At 38.7% G+C, this 21,361-nt stretch overlaps 2 protein-coding genes across 2 annotated transcripts in view; one reads left to right on the top strand and one right to left on the bottom strand.

Annotated features, from left to right (window-relative positions):
* LOC135073164 (voltage-dependent calcium channel subunit alpha-2/delta-3) overlaps positions 1–11,054 on the top strand; it is a 79,910-nt gene extending 68,856 nt beyond the window's left edge. The window contains exons 9-25 of the mRNA XM_063967219.1: positions 230–366; positions 535–615; positions 870–950; positions 1,027–1,101; positions 1,203–1,217; positions 1,310–1,420; positions 1,530–1,743; positions 1,989–2,034; positions 2,111–2,283; positions 2,457–2,547; positions 5,136–5,249; positions 5,653–5,923; positions 6,159–6,410; positions 6,490–6,604; positions 6,730–7,039; positions 7,445–7,631; positions 8,035–11,054. Coding sequence (XP_063823289.1) covers positions 230–366; positions 535–615; positions 870–950; positions 1,027–1,101; positions 1,203–1,217; positions 1,310–1,420; positions 1,530–1,743; positions 1,989–2,034; positions 2,111–2,283; positions 2,457–2,547; positions 5,136–5,249; positions 5,653–5,923; positions 6,159–6,410; positions 6,490–6,604; positions 6,730–7,039; positions 7,445–7,631; positions 8,035–8,130 — 2,369 coding nt within the window. The 3' untranslated portion in view covers positions 8,131–11,054. The remainder of the gene's footprint in view (positions 1–229; positions 367–534; positions 616–869; positions 951–1,026; positions 1,102–1,202; positions 1,218–1,309; positions 1,421–1,529; positions 1,744–1,988; positions 2,035–2,110; positions 2,284–2,456; positions 2,548–5,135; positions 5,250–5,652; positions 5,924–6,158; positions 6,411–6,489; positions 6,605–6,729; positions 7,040–7,444; positions 7,632–8,034) is intronic.
* A 418-nt stretch (positions 11,055–11,472) lies between these two features.
* LOC135073109 (exosome RNA helicase MTR4) lies at positions 11,473–21,140 on the bottom strand. Its single transcript, XM_063967153.1, has 18 exons — positions 20,950–21,140; positions 20,733–20,870; positions 20,380–20,622; positions 20,113–20,287; positions 19,777–19,888; positions 19,398–19,600; positions 18,654–18,894; positions 18,152–18,342; positions 17,978–18,079; positions 17,581–17,754; positions 17,398–17,500; positions 17,004–17,176; positions 16,306–16,503; positions 15,574–15,815; positions 14,132–14,368; positions 13,436–13,598; positions 12,117–12,279; positions 11,473–11,660 (listed from the first exon to the last, which is right to left on the bottom strand). Exons 1-18 carry the CDS (start codon positions 21,045–21,047, stop codon positions 11,503–11,505), a joined length of 3,114 nt encoding a protein of 1,037 aa, XP_063823223.1. The 5' UTR covers positions 21,048–21,140; the 3' UTR covers positions 11,473–11,502.
* Positions 21,141–21,361: the final 221 nt, after the last annotated feature.

Genomic DNA, 21,361 nt, shown 5'->3' with positions numbered 1-21,361 from the left:
AATACGCTCAAAGATGGTTGACACAATTTATTTTATTGTTTTGCTGAAACCTAATAGATTTTCAATTATACGCAACATTTGTTGCTTTGAACAGGATTTGTCTCACTTATCATCAGGTGCAATTGCACTTAAATACTTATCGTACCTGGTTTGTGGTGCATACAAAAAATATAAATTATTACACAATAATATGTGCTTCGAAATAATATTTAATCCATATTGTCTGCAGGATTCCACGTTACTATAAACGAGCATGCAGAAATCCGATCAAAAGTGCTGCATCTAATAGAAGTGCTGGCGAGGCCTCTAGTTATGTACCAGACAGTGCACCCTGTTCATTGGAGCCCTGTTTACGTTGGAGGAAGGGTAAGAACCACAAATTGATTGGATCAATTTTGATTCACGTTAGCTTGCGACAATCATGTTTCGCAAGTGTCGTAACATTGTTAACAAACAATTTTAGATAAAATTAGTTTTGTAATTATAAAAAATAATATAAAATAGTATACGTAATTTTGTTGTTTATCATTACAGAGTAGTAGCCTTGATGACGATGGGATGGGACAACTCATGGCCTCTGTGACTGTACCGATCTTCGACAGGAGAAATCACACGGTAAATAATATAAAGTTATACAGGGTGTGAAAACTAGAGGCCAAATTTTCAGGGGTGAATATAGAAGAAACCAAACATAAAGCTTCTAGGCTCTGTGTTAAACTGAGCTGTATGTTTTCTAAATAAAGAAAACAAATAAATAAATCCCGTCAATGTCATCCCTGGAATAATGCCTTCCTTTACACCCTTTATACAAATACTTGCTGTGTATCATATAAAGATTTTCATACTTGACTTACACATTATCTTTACAGCATAGAGAGGCTAATCTACTGGGTGTGGTGGGGACCGACGTTCCAGTCGATCAGATAAAGAAGCTCGTTCCACCTTACAGGGTAAAAATCTTTTCGTAACTAATATTCTAGTTTTAATCATAATAATGTATGATGCTAAAGAAATATTTCCTTACAGCTGGGAGTGAATGGATACTCTTTCATGGTGGACAATAACGGGCATGTTTTGTATCACCCGGATTTGAGGCCTTTGGTAAGCATTGATTTGGTAACTATATTGTACCTATTATTATGTTTCGATTATATTATTTTTTTACGTATACGATTACTAATACGAATATTTTATTGTTATAGCATACGAATGAGGAAGTAAGTAACAAAACAACAATAACGTTTCGTAGTAAATTATACCATTCGGGGTGTAAAGAGACAATAAAACACATGAAATTTTTCACTTGCAGTACACAGAAACGCTACGTCCACTATATTCGAGTGTAGATTTAACTGATGTTGAACTACTGGTGGATGCTGACGAAAATTCACGCGTCAATCTCACCTCACTCCTACTCGATGTAAGTATACACCCTTATCAACAATATTCATAAACATAAATAACGTAAGTTAACAGTGAATCTTGTTTCTTTTTGCACAAGAACTAATTTACCATCACAATTTTACCAGCTTCGCCACGACATGATCGAGCAACGTGAGGGTGAGACCGAAATAGGCGTCAAGGTGCAATACGAAGGCATGAGACGAGTCGCCACTCGGCGGCAGAGATACTTCTACGCGCCAGTAGACGGCACTCCATACTCCCTCGCCGCAGTCCTCCCAGATGGATACGGCATGTATGAACTCCATGCAGAACAGGAACTTAAGCACAGCCCGATCAATGGTAAGTATTCCAAAACGCCTGTGTACAAGCCTGACGATGTCGTCTTGTATCTTCATGCTATGGTCAATACAGCACGCTGAGCAAAAGCTAAATCACATTCAATATTTTTCAATAATGTGATATTTTTCCGCGCACAAAATATACTGTCGCTGTATTATAACAATCGGCCACATTTTTCTATTGTATGAAAAAAATATTTCACGATTCATTGCTATGCCTATTTTATGTGCTTCTGTTTTGTGCAGTCACGGAATATTTCAAAGGCGACAGCTGGAAAGTTCATCCAGATTGGTAAGACACATCTGAAACGACATTCTTTTGTCTCTATCAAAATTTAACAACACTCTTGAATAAACTTTTGATACAGGGTGTACTGCGAGTATGCTTCGACGTCGGAGCAGACGTTTAACACACCAGAGGAACAGCTGCTCCACTTCTTATCTCGTGCTGGACGCCCGGGATGGAAGTGGATGTCGCTACGCCCGCGCGCGCTTTCGCACAACAACGCGCACAAGAAACAGGACCGCGACTCTTATTATTGTGAGTGTGTATAGATGTGCTAATAACCAAAAGAAAAAACCATTATGGCATTTTGATCTGGTCACAATTTTATCATATTATCTTTTAATCGTTGTAGCAAGAGATCTATATTGATCTATCTTTAGAGGTATAGAGAAGTGTGGCGAAACTACAACGTCTTTTCTCTTTTACAGGTGACAAAAATTTAGTTCAATCGCTTATCAGAGATGCAATGGTAATAAAAGAATTGGACGCTCACACTGGACATGCTAACCACCACTCACAGTAAGTATATTTCGTTAATACAGCATGACTTACCGCACAAAAGGAATTACTTTATAATTTTGCTCAACAAATATTAAAGTCGCAAAACAAAACAACGGTTTAGTTTTTTTCAATGCATGAGAAATAACTCTTAATATAATTTTAAAATACACTTTTATTGCACTTTATGTTAAGTTTTCGTTGATCACTAATTTATATGTGTTTGTCACACGAATAGCCCGATAGCAACTTTAATGGCACTACTGACAAGGTAAAGTAACCAGAAAGCCTCATCATGGTTTTGTAGACTCGATAACGTAACTTTTCGCTCGATAACTGTCATTTAAAACCTACCACAACGCTAAAATCTTCATTACAACCATGGTACAATAATAATATAAAAAAATATATTTCATCCTCCATTTAGTTGAAATAAGTTTGGTTTCCAAGCACATATTTTGATACGCGCTATCGTTCTATTGAAATAACTTTAGGCATTATTAATTTCACAAGAAATCATTACGGGTATTTTCTGTTGAAATTGAGCCTCTACAAACCAACTTCAAGGGTATTCCAAACAATAAAGATGGTCCCAAGTATAAACCACTTCGAAATGAATAGAAAATATTTTCTTTCTTAGTTAGTTTTAATGAATAATAACAAAGCTAACAAGGATCAAGGTATAGTATTATTGTGTAAGCTAACCCTTTCTTTAGCAAACCAAGGATTGTTTTTAGCTCGCAAGGATTTTGTATAGGGTGTAAATGACGGGTTAGCTAAAACTTAAACAGAAAGATCAGAACATGCTATTAATAGTTAACTAGAGAACATTATTTACTAATTTGGGATTAAATACATAAATAAATGAGATTGAACATAATTAACTACTACGAGAGAAAGAAGACTTAAAAACGTTGATCTCCGGGAAAATTTACTGTTTATGTTTTTGCCAACTGGTCCCTTACTCCCGCTATTTATTTATGTTTAGAATAAGACTGCTCTGAATTTTTGTTTGCTTATTTAGAGCCGTTGTTGGAAATAATGATATTTCCAGAACGAACCGTTTCGCTCCAATTAATTTATTAAGCACTGGTATTGTTTTGGAAACTGTGCTTATGATGTTACAGTTTATCATCACTAAAATAAAGATTTTCAGTTTAATCTTAATCTTTATACACATGAGACATAAAAAACAATATCAGTGTTTCATTTACTTGTAACCAATGTAGGTAGGTACCAGCGTTGCCAGACGTCCCGATTTTGGCGGGACGTCCCGATTTTTAAATCAAATTTAAATGTCCCGCGCGGGACAGGCTCGGTCCCGCTTTTCGGAGAGAGACACTCACTTCACCAGACTATTGTTTGAAACGCCATATTATTCTAAAGAATATTTTTTTTTTATTTTTTTATTCTAAAGACGAATTTAACGATAGAGTAAATCTGATTTAAAATATTATTTTTTTGTTAAAATACATTTTCTATGGCTACTTTTGCAATCTATTGTCACGTAAACGTAATTTTAAGTCAAATAAAAAGATAAATATTTGAAAACCTTTGATTATATACGTTTTTTTACTATGTCCCGCTTCTGACGGAAGAATCCCGCTATTTTCACTCAAAAAGTACCTAAGTCCCGACTTGGCGAAAAAAAAAACTGGCAACGCTGGTAGGTACCCTAAAATACAGTGTGAGTCACGTTTAAGTGTACATATGAAAATAGATGAAAGTAGACCTATTTTTATCGACAAAAAAGAGGTCAAAAAATTTTTGAGATTTTTTTTCTTCCAATTACTTATTGTAAAGAAAACGTAATAACTTTTAAACTAAGCGGTATATCCTGATAAAATAAAAACAGTAATAATGCTAAATAACAGACAATACTAAAAAAATACATAAAATACACAAAAAATGCCAACAAATAATAAAAAAATATACTTTTTGACAAAAATCTGCTTTTAAATTCGTGTTTTTTTGGTTATTTTATAAATTTCTCCAAAAAATGCCCCTATAACAGGTGGTTTTTATTACTTTGTATTATTTTCTATCGTATTATCTTTGTAAAACCAAAAATCGCATGTCTCTATCCCTATCACAACATATGAATGATGAATAAGTAATTGTAAGAAAAAAAATTCTATAAAAATTAAAAAAAAATCTCAAAAAATTTTTGACCTCTTTTTTGTCGATAAAAATAGGTCTAGTTTCATCTTTTTTCATATGTACACTTTAACGTGACTCACACTGTATGTTACATTGGAATTTATCCAAACAACAACGATCTGTGATAAATAAACTGAATTTCATGCGGGCGAAGCCGCGGGCATAAGCTAGTGAACTGAGAAATATATAAGTTAAGTTGTTTAAGTGTAAAAAAGATAAGACTTTTGATCGGCGGGATCAAATCCGCGTCCCTCGATTGACGTGTTGGCTAGTCTCGACCCTTTCACCGTTCTGCTATCGTGGTTTCCAAATTATTTGGTTATTAAATCAAAAAGAATGTCAATTTATTACAAAAATAAACTTGTACAACATTTTTATTGCACCTAACCCTTCGATAATCCATGAGCACCAAATCCTGAGCACGATCTAAACACACCGTCCTTTTGCAGACAAGGCCGCTTCCACAAGTTCGTGGTGAGCCTGTCGTTCATCGCCACGCGCAGCGGACTCCTCAAGTGGACCGAGAACAGCAACAGCTCGAGGACATCCGAATCTGCTGAGCCGTAAGTAATCTACATCGATCGATGCAACTACACAATAACTATCCACCGCCCTAAGGATCAACGTTATTCAATCTACTCCATAGATAGGTGAACTTATCGGAAGTAAAATATTCAACGCCTAAGTAAAACTAACTATTACCTAATACACATACTAACCACTATTAACTAACCAAAATAGCCTCAACTTATCAAAGATACAAGATTCAATGATGCACCGATCCGACCTGAAAAAGTTCCGTCTGAACACTGATATTTAGGCATTGATGAGGTTTCCCATTACTATTTGCCATTTTTTTAAGTTTATGTGCATCTTCCTTATTATTACCATAGAAGGACAATACAAAAAAAATTACGTCCATAAGTTACGAAAGAGCCAGCAATAATTGAAATTTTGCTATTACAGACATTTCAGCGAGAAATACGCCCGAGCCTTCGATTCAGAATGGTACCGCCGAGCAGTGGAACACCACGCCATAGAACCCGAAAGCTTCGTGTTCTCCGTGCCTTTCCGCGATGGCTCCGAAGCTGAAGACTTGAGTGGTAGACCTCCACTAGTGCTGGCAACACACGCAGTGTTCGTGGAGTCGAGGGGACACCGCGCGCCAGCGGCCGTGGTCGGCCTACACTTCCAGTTGGATTCGCTTGCGAAACATTTCCTGAACATCACATCAACTGTAAGTTAGCCTTTGTAACCGAATCGAATCTTTATAATTTCCAATTAACTCAGGGTTTCACCCCAAAACAAGTTCTAGCGTTTTAAGGGCCTCCGATAAAACTCTTGTATCTTATATCGAAAAATAGCATGAGCAGCGCCGCATGCGTGCGGTCACGCGGTGGGCGTGCTTTTTAATACGTTAGTAATAATTTTAGTTGTCATCATATTCCATACGTATTATGTTCGGTTTCCAGTGTACAGCAGGCAGTGTCTGCAAGAAAACTTGTGCAGGAGACGAACTAGACTGCTATATTTTGGATGACAATGGCTTCATCATCCTATCAGAAGATGTCACGCAAACGGGAAGGTTCTTTGGGCAGGTGGACGGCACAATCATGGACTCATTAGTGCAGGACCGAATCTATAAGAAAGTCACAGTTCATGACCATCAAGGAAGGTGTCCAGATTCTCGGAATCCATTCAGCGGCAGTAGTAATAAATTGGGGGTATGTTTTGTCCTAAGCACTTAAATGGGTTTTTAACCTTTTAGAACTTTGTTTTTATTGTGGTTTTAACTCTTTGCAGCCTATAAGACCGCTGGCTTGGGTAGGCGGATATCTAACCAACTTATTAGCAGTGTGGTTCCCACTTTGGGAATCGGTAAAAGCGCACGCCCGTCCTTACGCAGATGAAGATTTAGGTAAACATTTTTCGCTATTTTAAAATTTCATAATGCTGTTATTTAAGTAATTTGTGTAAGAATAGCTAAAAGAGACAAAAGATGAAGAAGAGAAAAGGTTAAACAACCACTGATTCTTCTTTCAGATTATGAAGACTACGAGAATGAGGAAACCGACAGCGACGAAGATGTGGACCGCGACAGGGGCACGTATGAGATCATCATCGACGGCGTGGGGGGCACAGGATCCAGCGGGGGCTCAAATGGCATCGACGAGGTGCGGCCCCCCAGTGGGGGCATGGGCCCCCGTGAGGCCCCGCGGGAAGCCGCGCGGTCCGCTGCTGTGCGCCCCTGCGACACTAGCGCCGAACTCTTCACCCTGCAGTCTACTAGACTCAATGCTGCCCAGCCGTTGAAAGGAAAACTAACCAATTGCCACAATTCGGGATGTGAGAGGTATGTAGACTGTAATCATTTTACAATGGACTATTTTCAACTTTTCAAAAATTTTGCACGAAATCATCGCTCCACCTTGTTGAAAAGGACTCCATGTCCTATCCGTACCCTAATGTAACAAAAGCCATCTACTTATAAAGGCAACGCATAATCTCTCTTTCTACTGAAAGAGTACACTCATTCAATAAATAGATAGTTACTCACTTGGGTCTTGAACGCACAGAGTCGTTAATTTTCTCATTAAAGTGAGGAACAAGACACACGTTAAAATAAAACTGCTCATACGATTGTCTGCTACAAAAACGAACCACAAATTAAGTACAAGTGAGCATCAAGAGACACGTTGGTATAAATCTATCTATAGCTCATACGATTGTCTGCTACGAAAACCCTTCCCCTCCCCAGGCCGTTCAGCGTGCAGAAGATCCCTCACAGCAACCTGATCCTGCTAGTGGTAGACACGCTGTGCCCGTGCGGCGCCAAGCGGCTCGACGTGCGAGCCCGTGAGGCGCCACCGCGCGCCGCCTGCCGTCGCCGCCCGCCGCAAGCGCACCGCCGCCGCCCGCACCACTGTGTCTCTTATCACCCCGAGGTAAGAGCTATATTCCTTTGACAATGTTGATCTTGAGCTCTCTTGGACGTGCGGGACCGTGAGGCTGCCTGCCGCACGCGCACTGCCGTCGCCCGCACCACTGTATCTCTTATCACCCCGAAGTAAGAGCTATATTCCTTTGAGTCTGTTGGACACAGACCGTGCAAATATCAAATTTTCCAGAAGAATCCTACGATAGAAATCCTAAGGGGGCAAGTCTGGAACAAGAATAATAGCCCACGGAGTGCTACTATTCTTGACAGTTTTCACGTTTTCCAAGACTAACTAAGAACTTTTCAGTCAGAACAAACCTAACTCGACGGGATTTACTTGTCGTGAAAATAAATATCAAGATTCATCCTTTTATTAAAGACCTTTCTATAAAATATTTTTTTCCCGTCAGGAAATCGAGATCCTGTCGTGTGGCCGTGGATACCGCATCGAGCCCATGTTCGCGATAGTAGCGGCGCTGGTGGTGCATTTGTTGCTCAGGACGTGACTGCGGCAACAGTAACTCCTTTGCCACCCCGACCGACGGCGGTCACACGCGACCCACGCACGCACAGCTTTCTACCCTCAACCTGGTCGTTAAAACTCAAAATCCCAGAAAGCTTGCAAGGTCGCCTTCGGAAGTGTTCGTTTAAGTAATTTGGACAGAATGTGTGAACTGTTAAGTGGCCGGCGCGCTCCGCCCGGCCTGTGTTTATATGTCTACGCGAGGGTTATAAAGAGTTTTGATCAATTTTACCGACTGAAGTTTTGGTCCGACCAAATGAACTTTGATCTTGTTTTGAGACAGGATTTATCTATTCGAATTAGGATACGATAACTAAAATATTTTCCCCTCTCTGTTAAGTTGTCACGTTTCATATTGTAACTAATGCAGACGCATACAGTAAATAGGTAGGTAACGAATCTCTTGTTAAATTTAAATTGAGGATTATCACAAACTTGGGAGATCTCATAAATTATAGCTAATGTTAATTAGGTATTGAAAGATAATGTAAAGATATCGTTTGAAACTGTTTTAGAAAAATTTACCTATGTTGAATCTAACTCGATTTGTTTCTTATATCTCATTCAAATTAATCGCAATCTTATTGGATAGTTGCATAGTGTTGATGTAAATAAGAAATGTTATGTTACTAGGCGTTTATTTTGCTGAATTTATGTGTCCCTGTGTAATTATTATATCGTGAGTCGTCGAGGCGGCGCCGCGGTGGTCCCGCGACTGCGCCGCATTGGGTAAGTTGGCATAACTTTTGGCGGACAATAATTGCGTACTTATACAATAATGAAAGACAAGTCAAAGTCAATAAAATAATGCACCCGACGGTTTAGTCAAATATTTAAGTAATATTATTAGTATAATATCGAATAAAGCAATTTATTTTCTAGAATAATGTTTGTTCTAAGCGCGACCGCGACGCCGCGCTCGGTTGATGTCTAGTTGTTAGTGTTTCTTCTCGCCTAATCTTCGAGTAATGTCGTATTGAAGGAACTGTAAACAGTTTCGTATTTATATTGTAAATATTTTACTAACCTTAAATGGCCTATTACGATTTTAAGAACGTGTGTTGCTAATATTTTAAGTCGTTCGATTCGACTTTGTGGTAAAAAAACTACGTCATATCGACCTATCACAATAATTATATTTTGCATATCATAATTCTTGGATTATGCATACCTGGAGACACTAATATCATTCTTTCATACGTAAATTCGAAATTTCGCGTATTATGAGAGTAAGCGTATTTAATAACTCGTTTGTACCTAACCTAAATGTGAATGTTACATAGGAATAAAGTTCAGATCCATATACTAACATTAATAGGATTTTTATATTATATCATATCGAATAGTCATATTGTACACAGGCTTGCTATTGTCCGTAATGATCATATCATTTTATAATTATGGCAACCCTTTGAAATAGTACAAAAGTGTTAAAATAGTTACTGTTGACCGATGTTGAGTGCCAAAGTTGCAAGCTCGTGTTAATTTTGTTTCCGACTCAAGCGCATTTTATTCGACGGGACCGATATTACGTGATACATGTTTGCTACGCGGGACAATAGCAAGCTGGCGAAACTCGAGGTAGTAGTATGCAGTAATCTCAAAAAGTTGCTTACCCACTTACCCTTACTTTCTGAGCTAGATAATAATTTACAGCTTGACGCCTTTTTGACTGTATGAAAGAAAAAGCGACAAGCTGTTTATGTTTTGTCACTAATCTCAGAATTGGAGAGATAGCACAAATGAATGTTATATTCAATGAAGCATTAAAAGTTTTATTAGACTCTCAGGAGAAATGTAATACGTTAATGTGTTCTATGTAATTTATTCATAGCTAGATAGAATATTTAACTTTAACTGTTTAGGTCACACAGATAGCAATACGAGTTACATTTTGAGATTACTGAAACGAAAAAACATAGTAGCAGATCATCGAATCGTAATCCATATCGTGACATAATCACAAACTGTAACGTATTATTGGGGAGCGCTTTTGAGAAATTGTACATTTTGTATAAATAATACAGTAAGGAGTCGATATATGGGCGTAGAGATTGTTTTATCTGGTGAGTGGCGAGCGACTGGTGTATTGAAAGTGCTTCTAGTAAGCGTCGAGTCTTCCATAGCAGTCGGTAACGCCGGGCGAGTGTTTATGTAACGTCTAAGTATTAAATGATAATAATAGCGTATACCTAACTAGAATAGGCGGAGCTCGCGTCTCGTGCGGTGCGCAGGCGTATTGACTAGCACTCGCGGGTTTAGTTCTACGTAAACTGATAGACACAAAACAAATACCTCGTTTAGTTACTCAAAGTGTAATAGCTAGACAGAATTAGCGTTTATTTCGCGTTTAGTTCTTGGACATATCAATTCAGGCACCAAATGAGACTATAGCGTAAGCGGTTTTTAAATTTTTTCGATTGTGATCTTTTGTGTAATTAAATATACGTGCCTTAGGAGACGAGCGCGGTGCGCACACGCGACCGCGCCCATCCCCGGGGCAGCTAGGTTCGATATGCAATAAGTTTATAAGTGGAGGAACAGTGATCTCTAAATCTTTGCCATATTACTTGTCGGTATATGTACATTTTTCTATGAAATGAAAGTATATAAATCGGTTATCTCGTGTATTCCATTTTCGATCATTCCCTTGTTAAAGCTTTTTAGGAGTATATTCAAAATTTATACGAGTACATTTGAGATTATGTGGAATGCAATTTCGAAGTCACTGATTTCATGTTGTTTTTGTTATACTTTGTTGGGAATAGTTATTCATTGGGCACGGCCGACTCTGTGAACATGGTTCTCTAGCGTAATTATAGTAAATATTCTTTTTGTTACTTGCCAGTTCATGCTATAGATATACCGTAATTACAACAATAAAGTTCTCTTATAACATTGTGGAAATGTCTTTTACTATTGTCTTATGTAAATAATTTTATTCTATGTAAATAGTGTAGAAAATTGTGAAATTGCAACGTTTCTCGCGGGGCTGTTCAAATGGCGGCCATGAAATTGGAAGAAACAACACTTGGCAACCCTATGGAAGACCTAGTTTGGGACCCTGTGGAAGGCCTACTTTGGGTAGTTTGGGTTTACTAGATTCAAATGGTCCAGATTCCAGAACCCAAGCCGACTACATACTTAAAGATAAGGTATAATATTTCACGTCCATAAGGCCACTTTCAGATGAGGAGCGCTCAACGCGCGTTTTGCTATGTGCACGCGTTCGCGTGTGTAGGTACTTCGAGAATAAAATACAAACAAAACGCGCGTAGAGCGCTCATCATTTAAACGTGGTCTAAATTTAAATAAAAGACGCAAGTGTTATATAAATGATATATTAAAGGTCTCACTACATGTATAGACTGGCGGCGAAGACGATGTCTCTCTTCAGCAGTTTGATGGCGTCGCTAAACTTGTTCTCTAGGTCGGTGTTGCCGATGTTCTTGGCGGCTTGGCACAGCTGCCGCAGGACCTCTTCTAGGCGACGCATGCAGCGGATTATTGAACCTGGAAAGGCATTGATTTTCCTCAAGATACAGCACAATTGAATGGTAAAATTGTTTCATTATTTCCAACGTTTGGTTCCATAACAAGCAGCTCCTTGGTCTAGTGACGAAAACCTCTAAGGCACGAGTTTCTACGTTTAAATGAGACTAACGTTGCCAGTTTGGTTAGAAACATCAGAGTTGGAGAACTATATTGCTTGAATTGCTTCATCAACATATGATTATTACGAAATTGGCCGCTACTTATAATAATCAAAAAGCATCCTCTCTAAAGATATCGAAGTCTTGGCCAGATTCCGTGTCGCTGATTTCTCATCATCTTACCACAAATAATTTTAATTGAACACAAATCAAAAACCAAAAAGAACAATATTTTGTATTTCTTCAGTTCCTTGTGTTTAATTAAAAGTGATTACTATCTATCTGACAGGAAAAAATAAATCAAAGCTTTGCCTACCCTCAAACACGTCGGTCATCTTGCAGATCTGCAGGAAGGAGGCGCCCTTAGACCAGGCGAGCACCACGTCCATGAGCGTCCACTTGAACTTGCTGACGTAGTTATCCTCGTCGAGGTCCATCTTCGCGTCGATCGACACCTTCGCTATTCGCCGCGCGTATTCCTAGAAAGAATTGATATTGTATAATCAAGCAAATTTTCTACCTGAAGACGTCATAGTCGCCTGTGGCAATGGCATACACATTCTACGGGAAAGTTGCAATTTGACAGCTCATAAAAAGTATATCAATTGTCTATGCCAGAGACTATGGTATCTACTACCGAAGGAATGCACGAAAAGCGATTCTCCGCCATGCCGAAATAGAGACCTGATTCAAACACACGAAGGCTAAACTTAGCGCATGGTGCTGTTTCATATTCACTAAAGAATCTCACATTACCTGCTGCAGTGAAGAGGATGTTATCCACTACCCTGAATTGAATGCTATATTTACCTGTAAAGGCATATCTTTTAGATTCTGGCTCTCTAATAATGTAACGAGATGCATGTGAAATGATATGTTGTTGGTAAATCTTTAACAATAAATAAATACCCTGAAACAAATAGCAAACTTAGAAGAAAATGTTTACCTGCAGCTGCCTGAGCACGCCTCGCATCCCCTTGCCGGTGGTAGAATTCATTCTGGGACTGGGTAGTCAATGCGAAAAAACGCTCAACGGTTGGAATGTGCAGGTGTCAAAATGTCCATACGGACCGGCTGTTAGTGTAGCAAAAAGTATGAACGTCGAAATGAGCAATGGTTAAAATGATCTGAAGTTAAAATGTCTTCGGGTTTATTTGAACAAGCGTCTTATTGTATAATAGCTAACGTGAACACGTGTTTAAATGCATCAAGGTAAAAATGTCCAAAAAAAACTTTATTGACTAGACTACAAGAACATTGAACATTTTGACATTTAATTTTATTAATTTATTCATGAGCACAATATATCAGTTGATCATTTTATCTATCACACCTTTTGTTGTACTTGTATTTTGTGATGTGTACCATTTGTCACTAAACCATTGTAACCATGGTAACAATGTACATTTTGGCACTGGGACTTTTTGACGTTCATACTTTCTGCCACACTAACAACCGGTCCGTATGGACATTTTGACACCTGCACATTCCAACCGTTGAGCGTTTTTTCGCATTGACAACCCAGTCCCAGAATGGTAGAATTCTGCGTCAGCCCGTTGTAGACGCCTTTGAATATGAGCGCGGTAAGGGTTAGCTCGTCTGCTCTGATAACGTTTGATAACAAACTTTGTTTACCTGCAGCTGCCTAAGCACGCCTCGCATCTCCTCGCCGGTGGTGGAGTTCTGCGAGGAGTTCTCGTCGCACACAAAACAGCTGACCAACGCCGCGCTTTGTTCCGACGACAGCGCGTTGAACACGCCGTTGAATATCAGCTCGGTTAGGAGTAGCTCGTCCGCGCTGGTTAGAAAAAAGGTTTAATAGGTGGTGATGAATGGCTTATGCTGCTCGTCAAACTATTACTGGCCAGTATTATTAAACGACACTTTTAATACTGGTGATGAATGGCTTGAGCCGCGCGTATTAACTTTTACTGGCCAGTATTAACGACACTTAAAATAAAAGTATAGTCAAGAAAAGATTAAGGCCTGTCAATAACATCAGATTTGGTCTCCACTGCAGGAGAACGACTTTTTACCAGAAACAAATGAAGGATTTTACTTTCATGCGTGTATTGTAGTAATGTCACACTTCAACCAATCGCTGGCTTTCAACTATGCGAGCCGACAACTTGGTATAGCTATTCAATATAGCATTGGTAAAAAAAGTTCCGATAGCAGGATGGCGAGGACGATGAAAGATAGGTGAAAAAACTTGATTTGACACATTTTTATTCGTATGAATCCTTCAATCGACTCGATTCTTTAATCAATGATCGAGTTTATAGATGCAAATGCAAAATTATGTACCAAAAAATAAAAATGCAAAATTACCTGCTCAATTCACAAGCTATCCGACCCTTCATCTCTATGACGTCAGCAGTGGTGCAGTACCCCAGTCGCCTGAGCACTCGTTTTCTCTTCTTCAGCTCATCCATTTGCAGTATGCTCTTGGCTTTCCTTAGTTCGGACTTCACTTGGTTCAATTCTTCTAATAGTTCCTGTTTCTTCTCGTAGGAAGCCGTTAGGGCTCCGCGATTTTTGTCAACGTGGAGAGGATGTGCGTAAAGTCTAGAAACAATGATCATCTGCTATTGAAATGTCTACCTTAAAGCCTAAAGTTTATGGACGAAAATAGCCCAATGGATTAGGTGTCAGACTGCCAATTCGAGAGAATTCGATCTCTGCCGAACGCTCAACTATTTTATTAAACCCACTGCTAAGACAAGCATAATTATATTTAGAATAAGAATAAGAATAATAAGAATAAGAATGTCTTTATTCAGCATAATTATAATTTATGGTATACAAAGCAAGAGTAAGTACATAAAAAAAAACATAAAAACATAACAAACAATAAATAAAAACATATGCTGAATAGGCGCCCGCTCAGCAAAAATCGCGACATGACACAAACGTCATGCCGAGAAGCTGGTTTTCAGCGGGAACCAATGCGTGATGAGGGTTGCGCGCCCTTCTGGTCGAGATCTGTGGCCGAGACGGATTAATCAGACAGTGTCAAACAGGTTATAGGCAAGCTACAATCTGGTGACACAGTGAGCCAGGTCAGTCTACTGGCCATAAGGGCGCGCAACAGGGGGCGTGGGAGACGATAAAAATTGTGAAATTCAAAAGAAACAATAATAAATAAATAAATTTTCGGCTGGTTGTCATGGTCTACCTACAATCTTCAACAAGCGCTATTTTCCGCCAAACGCAGCCATGAGAAATAATAAAATAAAATTAAAAAAACAAAAAAAGTGTTTGTGAACGTTTCCATTTAAAAATTGTTCGAACTGAACGCAGTGCCAGTGCCAAGCTGCAAGATGCTAAAAAAAAAAAATTTATACCTATAACTCAAACATTTACAAAGTTAGCTAAATTTACAAGTAAAACATGCGGAAAGACAAGCCAATTCACAGTTGCTCCTGTGGATAGTGTTTAGGAATTTAAAACAAAAATAAAGAAACAGAAAGACGACAATTACAAGACCATCACAATTAAAAAATATTATGTTGTGCTGTGAAAATTTTTGCTGGAAGTTTTTAGCTGGAAGGGTTTGTTTTAAAACATGATAAGATACAAAGTTCATAATGTTGTCATGGAGAATGAGTAAGGCCCAGAACGCGACCAGTTTGAAACGTCGCGTCATGTGTGGTCTCTCAACGGAATCTATGGCAGAAACTTAGATGCAACTCAAAAGTAACTAGAAGTTGCAGTTTCGTTGCAGTTGCGTTTCACCGTGTGTTCTGGGACTAAGGAATAAATCTACTCACCTTTCTTCCAGCTTTTCTATTCTGTCAACACACTCTTTAAACACTTTGTCCTCTATCTTCATATCTTTTATCGGGTTTAGCAGCGGGGGTCCCTCAGGGAACCTTTTCTTCACTTCCCCTATGGTCTTTAGTACCGACTTGCGGCTGTCGGGAGGTCGCAAGTCCTTAGGATAGTACACGCGAAGCGAACTGATCTGGTAGATTAAAGTGTGAAGAACCGGCACAACTTCTACGTCACCTGACTGGAATAATAATAAAGCAACTATAGTCATGGAAAGTATGTACGTTCATAATGAATTAGGCTGAGTTGCACCACCTAACTTTAACGGTAACTCTGTAACGATAATTGTGTGGAGAAAATTGTATGGAGTTTGACAGATTTTTGACGTTTGTTAATGTCAAAGTAAGATGGTGCAACCCAGCCGTAGTCTAAAGATTTTTAAAGTTATCAGAGCTATTATTTCTATAGAGGAAATCAAAGCACGAATTTTAGATTTAAAGTATGATTTTTAAATATTCATATTGACCAATAAAACATTCGCTTGAAATCTACAATACAACCGCTAGTGAATGGACCGACTACCTCAAGAAGACAGCTGGCAGCAGCTGAATTAAAAGCTGAAGTTCGTTCTTTATGACTTTTGCTGTGGGCTGCCGTCCATGGGAGGCTTACATCAAATATTATACTGTATTGGCTGAAATGATGTTATAGAATGATGGAGGGGTCTTTACCTCACCAGGAGGGCAGGGCACGTTGGTATCGATCTCGTCTCCTACAGCCTTCTTCACGTGCAGCAGAATGTCCACTACGATAGCTGGCTCGGCGGTCAGTGGGTTCTGATCCTTGTCCTTATCTTTTTTGCCCCGGTTCATCTTGTGTCGGAAGTTCACTATTATGCCCCAGTCGTATTCGTACTTTTCGGTTTTCACCTATAAAAATAATTGATAACATTAGTGCAAAATAAACATATACAGCTATTAGATTCAGTTAGTTATCTAAGTAGACACGAAATTCGTCATGCTCTTGATGTCTCGCTCTCACCCGAGAGCACGGAAGAGAGAGAGAGATGCACCGTGCTCACCTTGACCTCCAAGAGATTCAGCTGCAGGCGCGTTTTACAATACGAAGCGATGGAGTGCTCCTCTTTAACCGTCAGCGCGTCGTATTCCATCTCGCTCTACGCCTACGAGAGAGAAAGAAAGAGACGCTCCGTGCTTACCTTGACTAGCCTGCCCGGCTGCAGGAAAGGCTTGAGGTACTCCGGGCGCGTGATGAAGGAACGGAACTGCGCGCCCAAGAGATCCAGCTGCGAGCGCGTGCTACAGTACGAAGCAATGGATTGCTAATCTTTTAAACCATTAGCGCGCCGTGCTCCTGCTGTCTCGCTCTACGCCTACGAGAGAGAAAGAAAGAGACGCTCCGTGCTTACCTTGACCAGCCTGCCCGGCTGCAGGAAAGGCTTGAGGTACTCCGGACGCGTGATAAAGGCGCGGAACTGCGCGCCCAAGAGATCCAGCTGCGAGCGCGTGCTACAATACGAGGCTATGGAGTGCTCCTCTTGAACCGTCAGCGCGTCGTACTCTTTTTGCTTCGCTTTTACCTCTGGGAGAGAGAGATACATACTATTTAATAAAAATCGCCTCTATTGTAACTACATAAGGTGCTACAGTATTGAGGACATGTTAAGCTGATAATCACAAATAACACAGCAGGTTATAATGGCATACATAATAAGGTAGCAAAACTCTAAACTTACCCTGAGAAGCGAGTATTTTTTTTTAATTTGTTGCATAATTTGATTATAAATGTTATTAATAACTTACTGTCTATGAGATCTGGTATTGCTGCCTGATTTTGAAACTGGAAGAAACTTCTTTCTAACATGTATTCTGGGTTGATCTCTTCCACTCTCAGTAGATTCAGGACCTAAAGAGCAAGTATAATTTAGCAAATTAAAATAGCTCGTATTATTTTGTAAAAAGCTTTCGTTTGTATAGATATCTTACCATATTGTAAGTGAGATGGAAAGCAGAATTGATAGGGTCAGCCTTGCCTTGTACCATGTTCTTAACTACACTCGGTGTGACCTTCTGATCTATCATGAGGATGACGATACCCTTGTCGTCTAGACCTCGACGTCCCGCGCGACCAGACATCTGGATATACTCGCCAGACGTTATCTGAACAAAAGTTTCAAGGTCAGTTATCACTTTCCTTCTTTGGCGAAAGAAAGAAGACAAAAATGTGACAATTTTTTTCAATAATTTATGTGATGGTGGCATAACAGTTGCTGCTACCAAATTCTGAATGTCATGAAAGGTGAAATGAGGTTAGATATGTTTGGGCTGTCTTTATTCACTTGGAAGTTAAAAGTTTAAATATTCTAAGGGATATTTTACTTACATATCTGAAGTCCTTTCCGTCAAATTTCTGGCAACTGGTGAACACCACAGTTCTAGCAGGCATGTTCAAGCCCATAGCAAAGGTTTCAGTCGCGAATAGTGCCTAAAATGTTACCATATTATTTAATAAAATGTTAATAATATTACAAAATTACTTCAATAAAGTATACCATACTTTTATAAGCCCAAGACCAAACAAGATCTCAATAGTCTCCTTGAGTATAGGTAAAAGACCACCATGATGGATGCCGATGCCGCGTCTAAGTAGAGGAATAACATTTTCTACTTGCGGGAGCTTTCTATCTTCTTCTGAGAGAACATCCATTGCGTTGTTGAACACTTCGTCCACTAATTTCTTCTCTTCGACTGTAATATAAAAGAAGCAAGTTATTTGATGACTAGGGCTTCTTTAAAGCTTGAAAGTGAGGGAAATGACATGATAATTGTTTCAAAGTGGGCTGTGTGTGGATGTGTCTACATTGATATAAATAATGAGAAAATATGATCTTAGATTTGGCACATTAAACATTTTTGGGACTTATTACAAAAAACTTTAACACACATTGAACATTGGTTTAAAATGACATTTCCATACTATATGACAATTTAATCAACTGTTCAAGTGGTGTTCAACTTTTTATAATCATTTGTATAACTGAGACGACTCTCTAACTCACTTGTATTAAAATCAAGCTTCGCCATCTGCATGGCATACGCCTCGCAGTCCTTCTTACTGAAACTGAAGATGATAACCGGCGCGAAGTTCCTCTCCATGATCATCTTGACGATGTTGAATATATTCGTCTGGTTGTTGCCGCGGGGCCCGCCGCGTCGCCCGCGTTGGTCTCCCTTGCCCGCGTCGCCGGCATTGCCGAGCACCGCCATGGCTGTGTTGAAGTTGTCCTCTTTGAACATGCCCTGAGGTGATATAAAAAAATAAAATAAAAATTAATTTATTTCCAAAAATACTTACTACTTTTATACATATTACCGAGTCTTCCCGGTAAGTAGTCGGAGACACTTGTACTGGAAATAACTCGCTACTTCCCATATGCTGTTTTATTTGTGCTGTTATTGATAGTTTGAAGTGGCTAAAACTGATGATGTCTTGTACAAATACTGCTCAAGTGGTGTTTAATTCAGGAATTTACGTTTGTTTCGAAATGTGCGTCAAATTAGTCAAATGCAAGTTACTCAAGTAGTTTAAGTCTCAAGTGTAGAAAGATAGTACTTTGGCTTTTTAAGTTAACTTTTGAAAAGTAAACTCTTATTAGATCTTTTTTAATCTGATATAATTAGATTTTTAGATTAACACTGTTTTGGGCTGCATAAATACTCCAAAATACAGTTCAAGGTGGATTGGATTTTACAAATCATTTATAAGTAAAAAATTACTGATGAAGATCTATCATAAAACTCACCTTTTCATCAACAACCAGATGTATACCATCGCCACCAGCTGGGAATATGTAATGCTGTAATGGCGTGGGTCGGTATTCGGTGTACACCACGTGGCAAGGCTGCGAGTGCAGCCGACAGACCCACTCGGCGAACTGACGCGCATTGGGGATCGTGGCAGACAGGAAAACGTAGTGCACATTGTCGGGCAGAAGAATCAATGTCTCTGTAATAAGAAATTAAGAAAATTGTTTAATTTAGATAGATGAGCTTTAAAGTACTTGTCACAAAACAGGTTACAAATACAAGTTACCACAGTGTACAATAGTGGTATTATAAGACAAAATTTACTTAAGTTTTCTACAAACTACAAGAAAATTGTATATGTATAAAAGAGTTTACCTTCCCAGACAACACCTCTCTCTTTATCTCTCATGTAATGGATTTCATCAAAGATAACCCAACCGACTTCTCTCATTACTTCTGAACCTCTGTATAACATGTTTCTTAAAATCTGAAAACAAATTCAACATAATTGAAATTTCAAAAACAAATCTTGTATTATGCCAGAAAAGTGTATATGCAAAATTTCAAATTTTTGTGAACATTATTTGAATTTAAACATTTTCTTATAAGAATTAGCTTTTACACACACAACACAATTAAAATGTCAATAGTGTTAAGATTGCAGGATATTGTGTAAAAATATTAATTTTAAATTATGTTCAGTTTTCTTACCTCAGTGGTCATAATAAGACATGAAGCTGATGGATTAATTGTTACGTCTCCGGTTATCAAACCTACATCATGGAACTCTTCCGAGAACTCTCTGTACTTCTGATTGGACAGAGCTTTTATAGGTGTTGTGTATATGACTCTCTGCTTATTCTTTAGAGACAGCGCTATGGCATACCTAGTATAAATATAAAGTTACAACAGTAAAAATATATTTGTAAATATAAATAATTTAGTATAAATCTTGAGTATTAATAACAAAAGACTTACTCTGCCACCACTGTTTTTCCAGCAGAGGTGTGGGCAGACACTAACACAGATTGTAGGTTATCAATGCACAAGATTGCTTCCTTTTGAAACGGATCCAAAATGAAACTGTACTGTTTGGCTGGTTCACCAGTGATAGGTACGAGTGCAGCATAATCATGGTTGGGTGGTATAGCCACCTCGTGCGTACAGCCTTCGTGGGTCTCCAAAGTATGAATTACTATCCGTGAGCTCAAGAGTTCTACACTGCAAAATTACAAATTAACATTTTTATAGAATAGTTGATGTTATATTTAAAGATACATTTTATGGCGTTGAAATGATGCTTAAAACAATAAATAACGTATCTCTCTTACTTTATATCACTGATCAATTCAGCATCATCCTCATCATTCTTAGCTCTCTTAGTTTGAGTGGTATCTGCATACTGCACCTCTTCGTGTGGTCTCTTGCTACTTACAGGTTCTACTTCAAGCTGACTATCTTCATTATTACTACGAAAAAGGAAGAAAAATACTGTAGTTTAATAAATCATACACCATTATGCATATTAGAGGTTAGGTTTACACATACGACTTATCCTTGTCCTTCGGGACATTTGGGAACTGAACTGCAGCTTCGTTCTGTTCACTTTCTTCAAAACAATCAAATAAATTGCCTATATCCGCCATAATTACTATTAAAAACACTTTATTTTATCATTGCTCAGTAATACAAACAATGCGTCCGTTCATGAAATGAATGACGTTGACGTTTGTTTTTTTAAATTTATTTCTTCGAAAACTAGGGAGGTGAATTCACCGACTCGTGTATATATTTTGTATATGTCGCAGGCAAATTGTATGATTCCGCATTTTACAAACGGCGTCGTCAATTTACAAACGCTCGCTGTTCTATGAAATGCCTAAGGCAAATTGGCAACTCGTTCAATTGATAAAATTTCGACTATGATTGTTGCAATAGGGTGACCATCATAAAAAACATG

Source organism: Ostrinia nubilalis, chromosome 1 (assembly GCF_963855985.1).
Source record: "Ostrinia nubilalis chromosome 1, ilOstNubi1.1, whole genome shotgun sequence".
Classification (NCBI taxonomy): domain Eukaryota; kingdom Metazoa; phylum Arthropoda; class Insecta; order Lepidoptera; family Crambidae; genus Ostrinia; species Ostrinia nubilalis.
The sequence above is the reverse complement of the archived record's forward strand: the minus strand, read 5'-3'. Positions and strand labels throughout refer to the sequence as shown.

Excerpts from the sequence above, each read along its gene's own strand:
- LOC135073109 (XM_063967153.1), bottom strand. The coding sequence starts at position 21,047 with ATGGCGGATATAGGCAATTTATTTGATTGTTTTGAAGAAAGTGAACAG. Across the intron at positions 18,343-18,653 it reads GAAGCTTGATTTTAATACAA|TCGAAGAGAAGAAATTAGTG; the intron begins GTGAGTTAGAGA and ends TTTATATTACAG. Across the intron at positions 13,599-14,131 it reads ATAGCTTGTGAATTGAGCAG|CGCGGACGAGCTACTCCTAA; the intron begins GTAATTTTGCAT and ends TTTTCTAACCAG.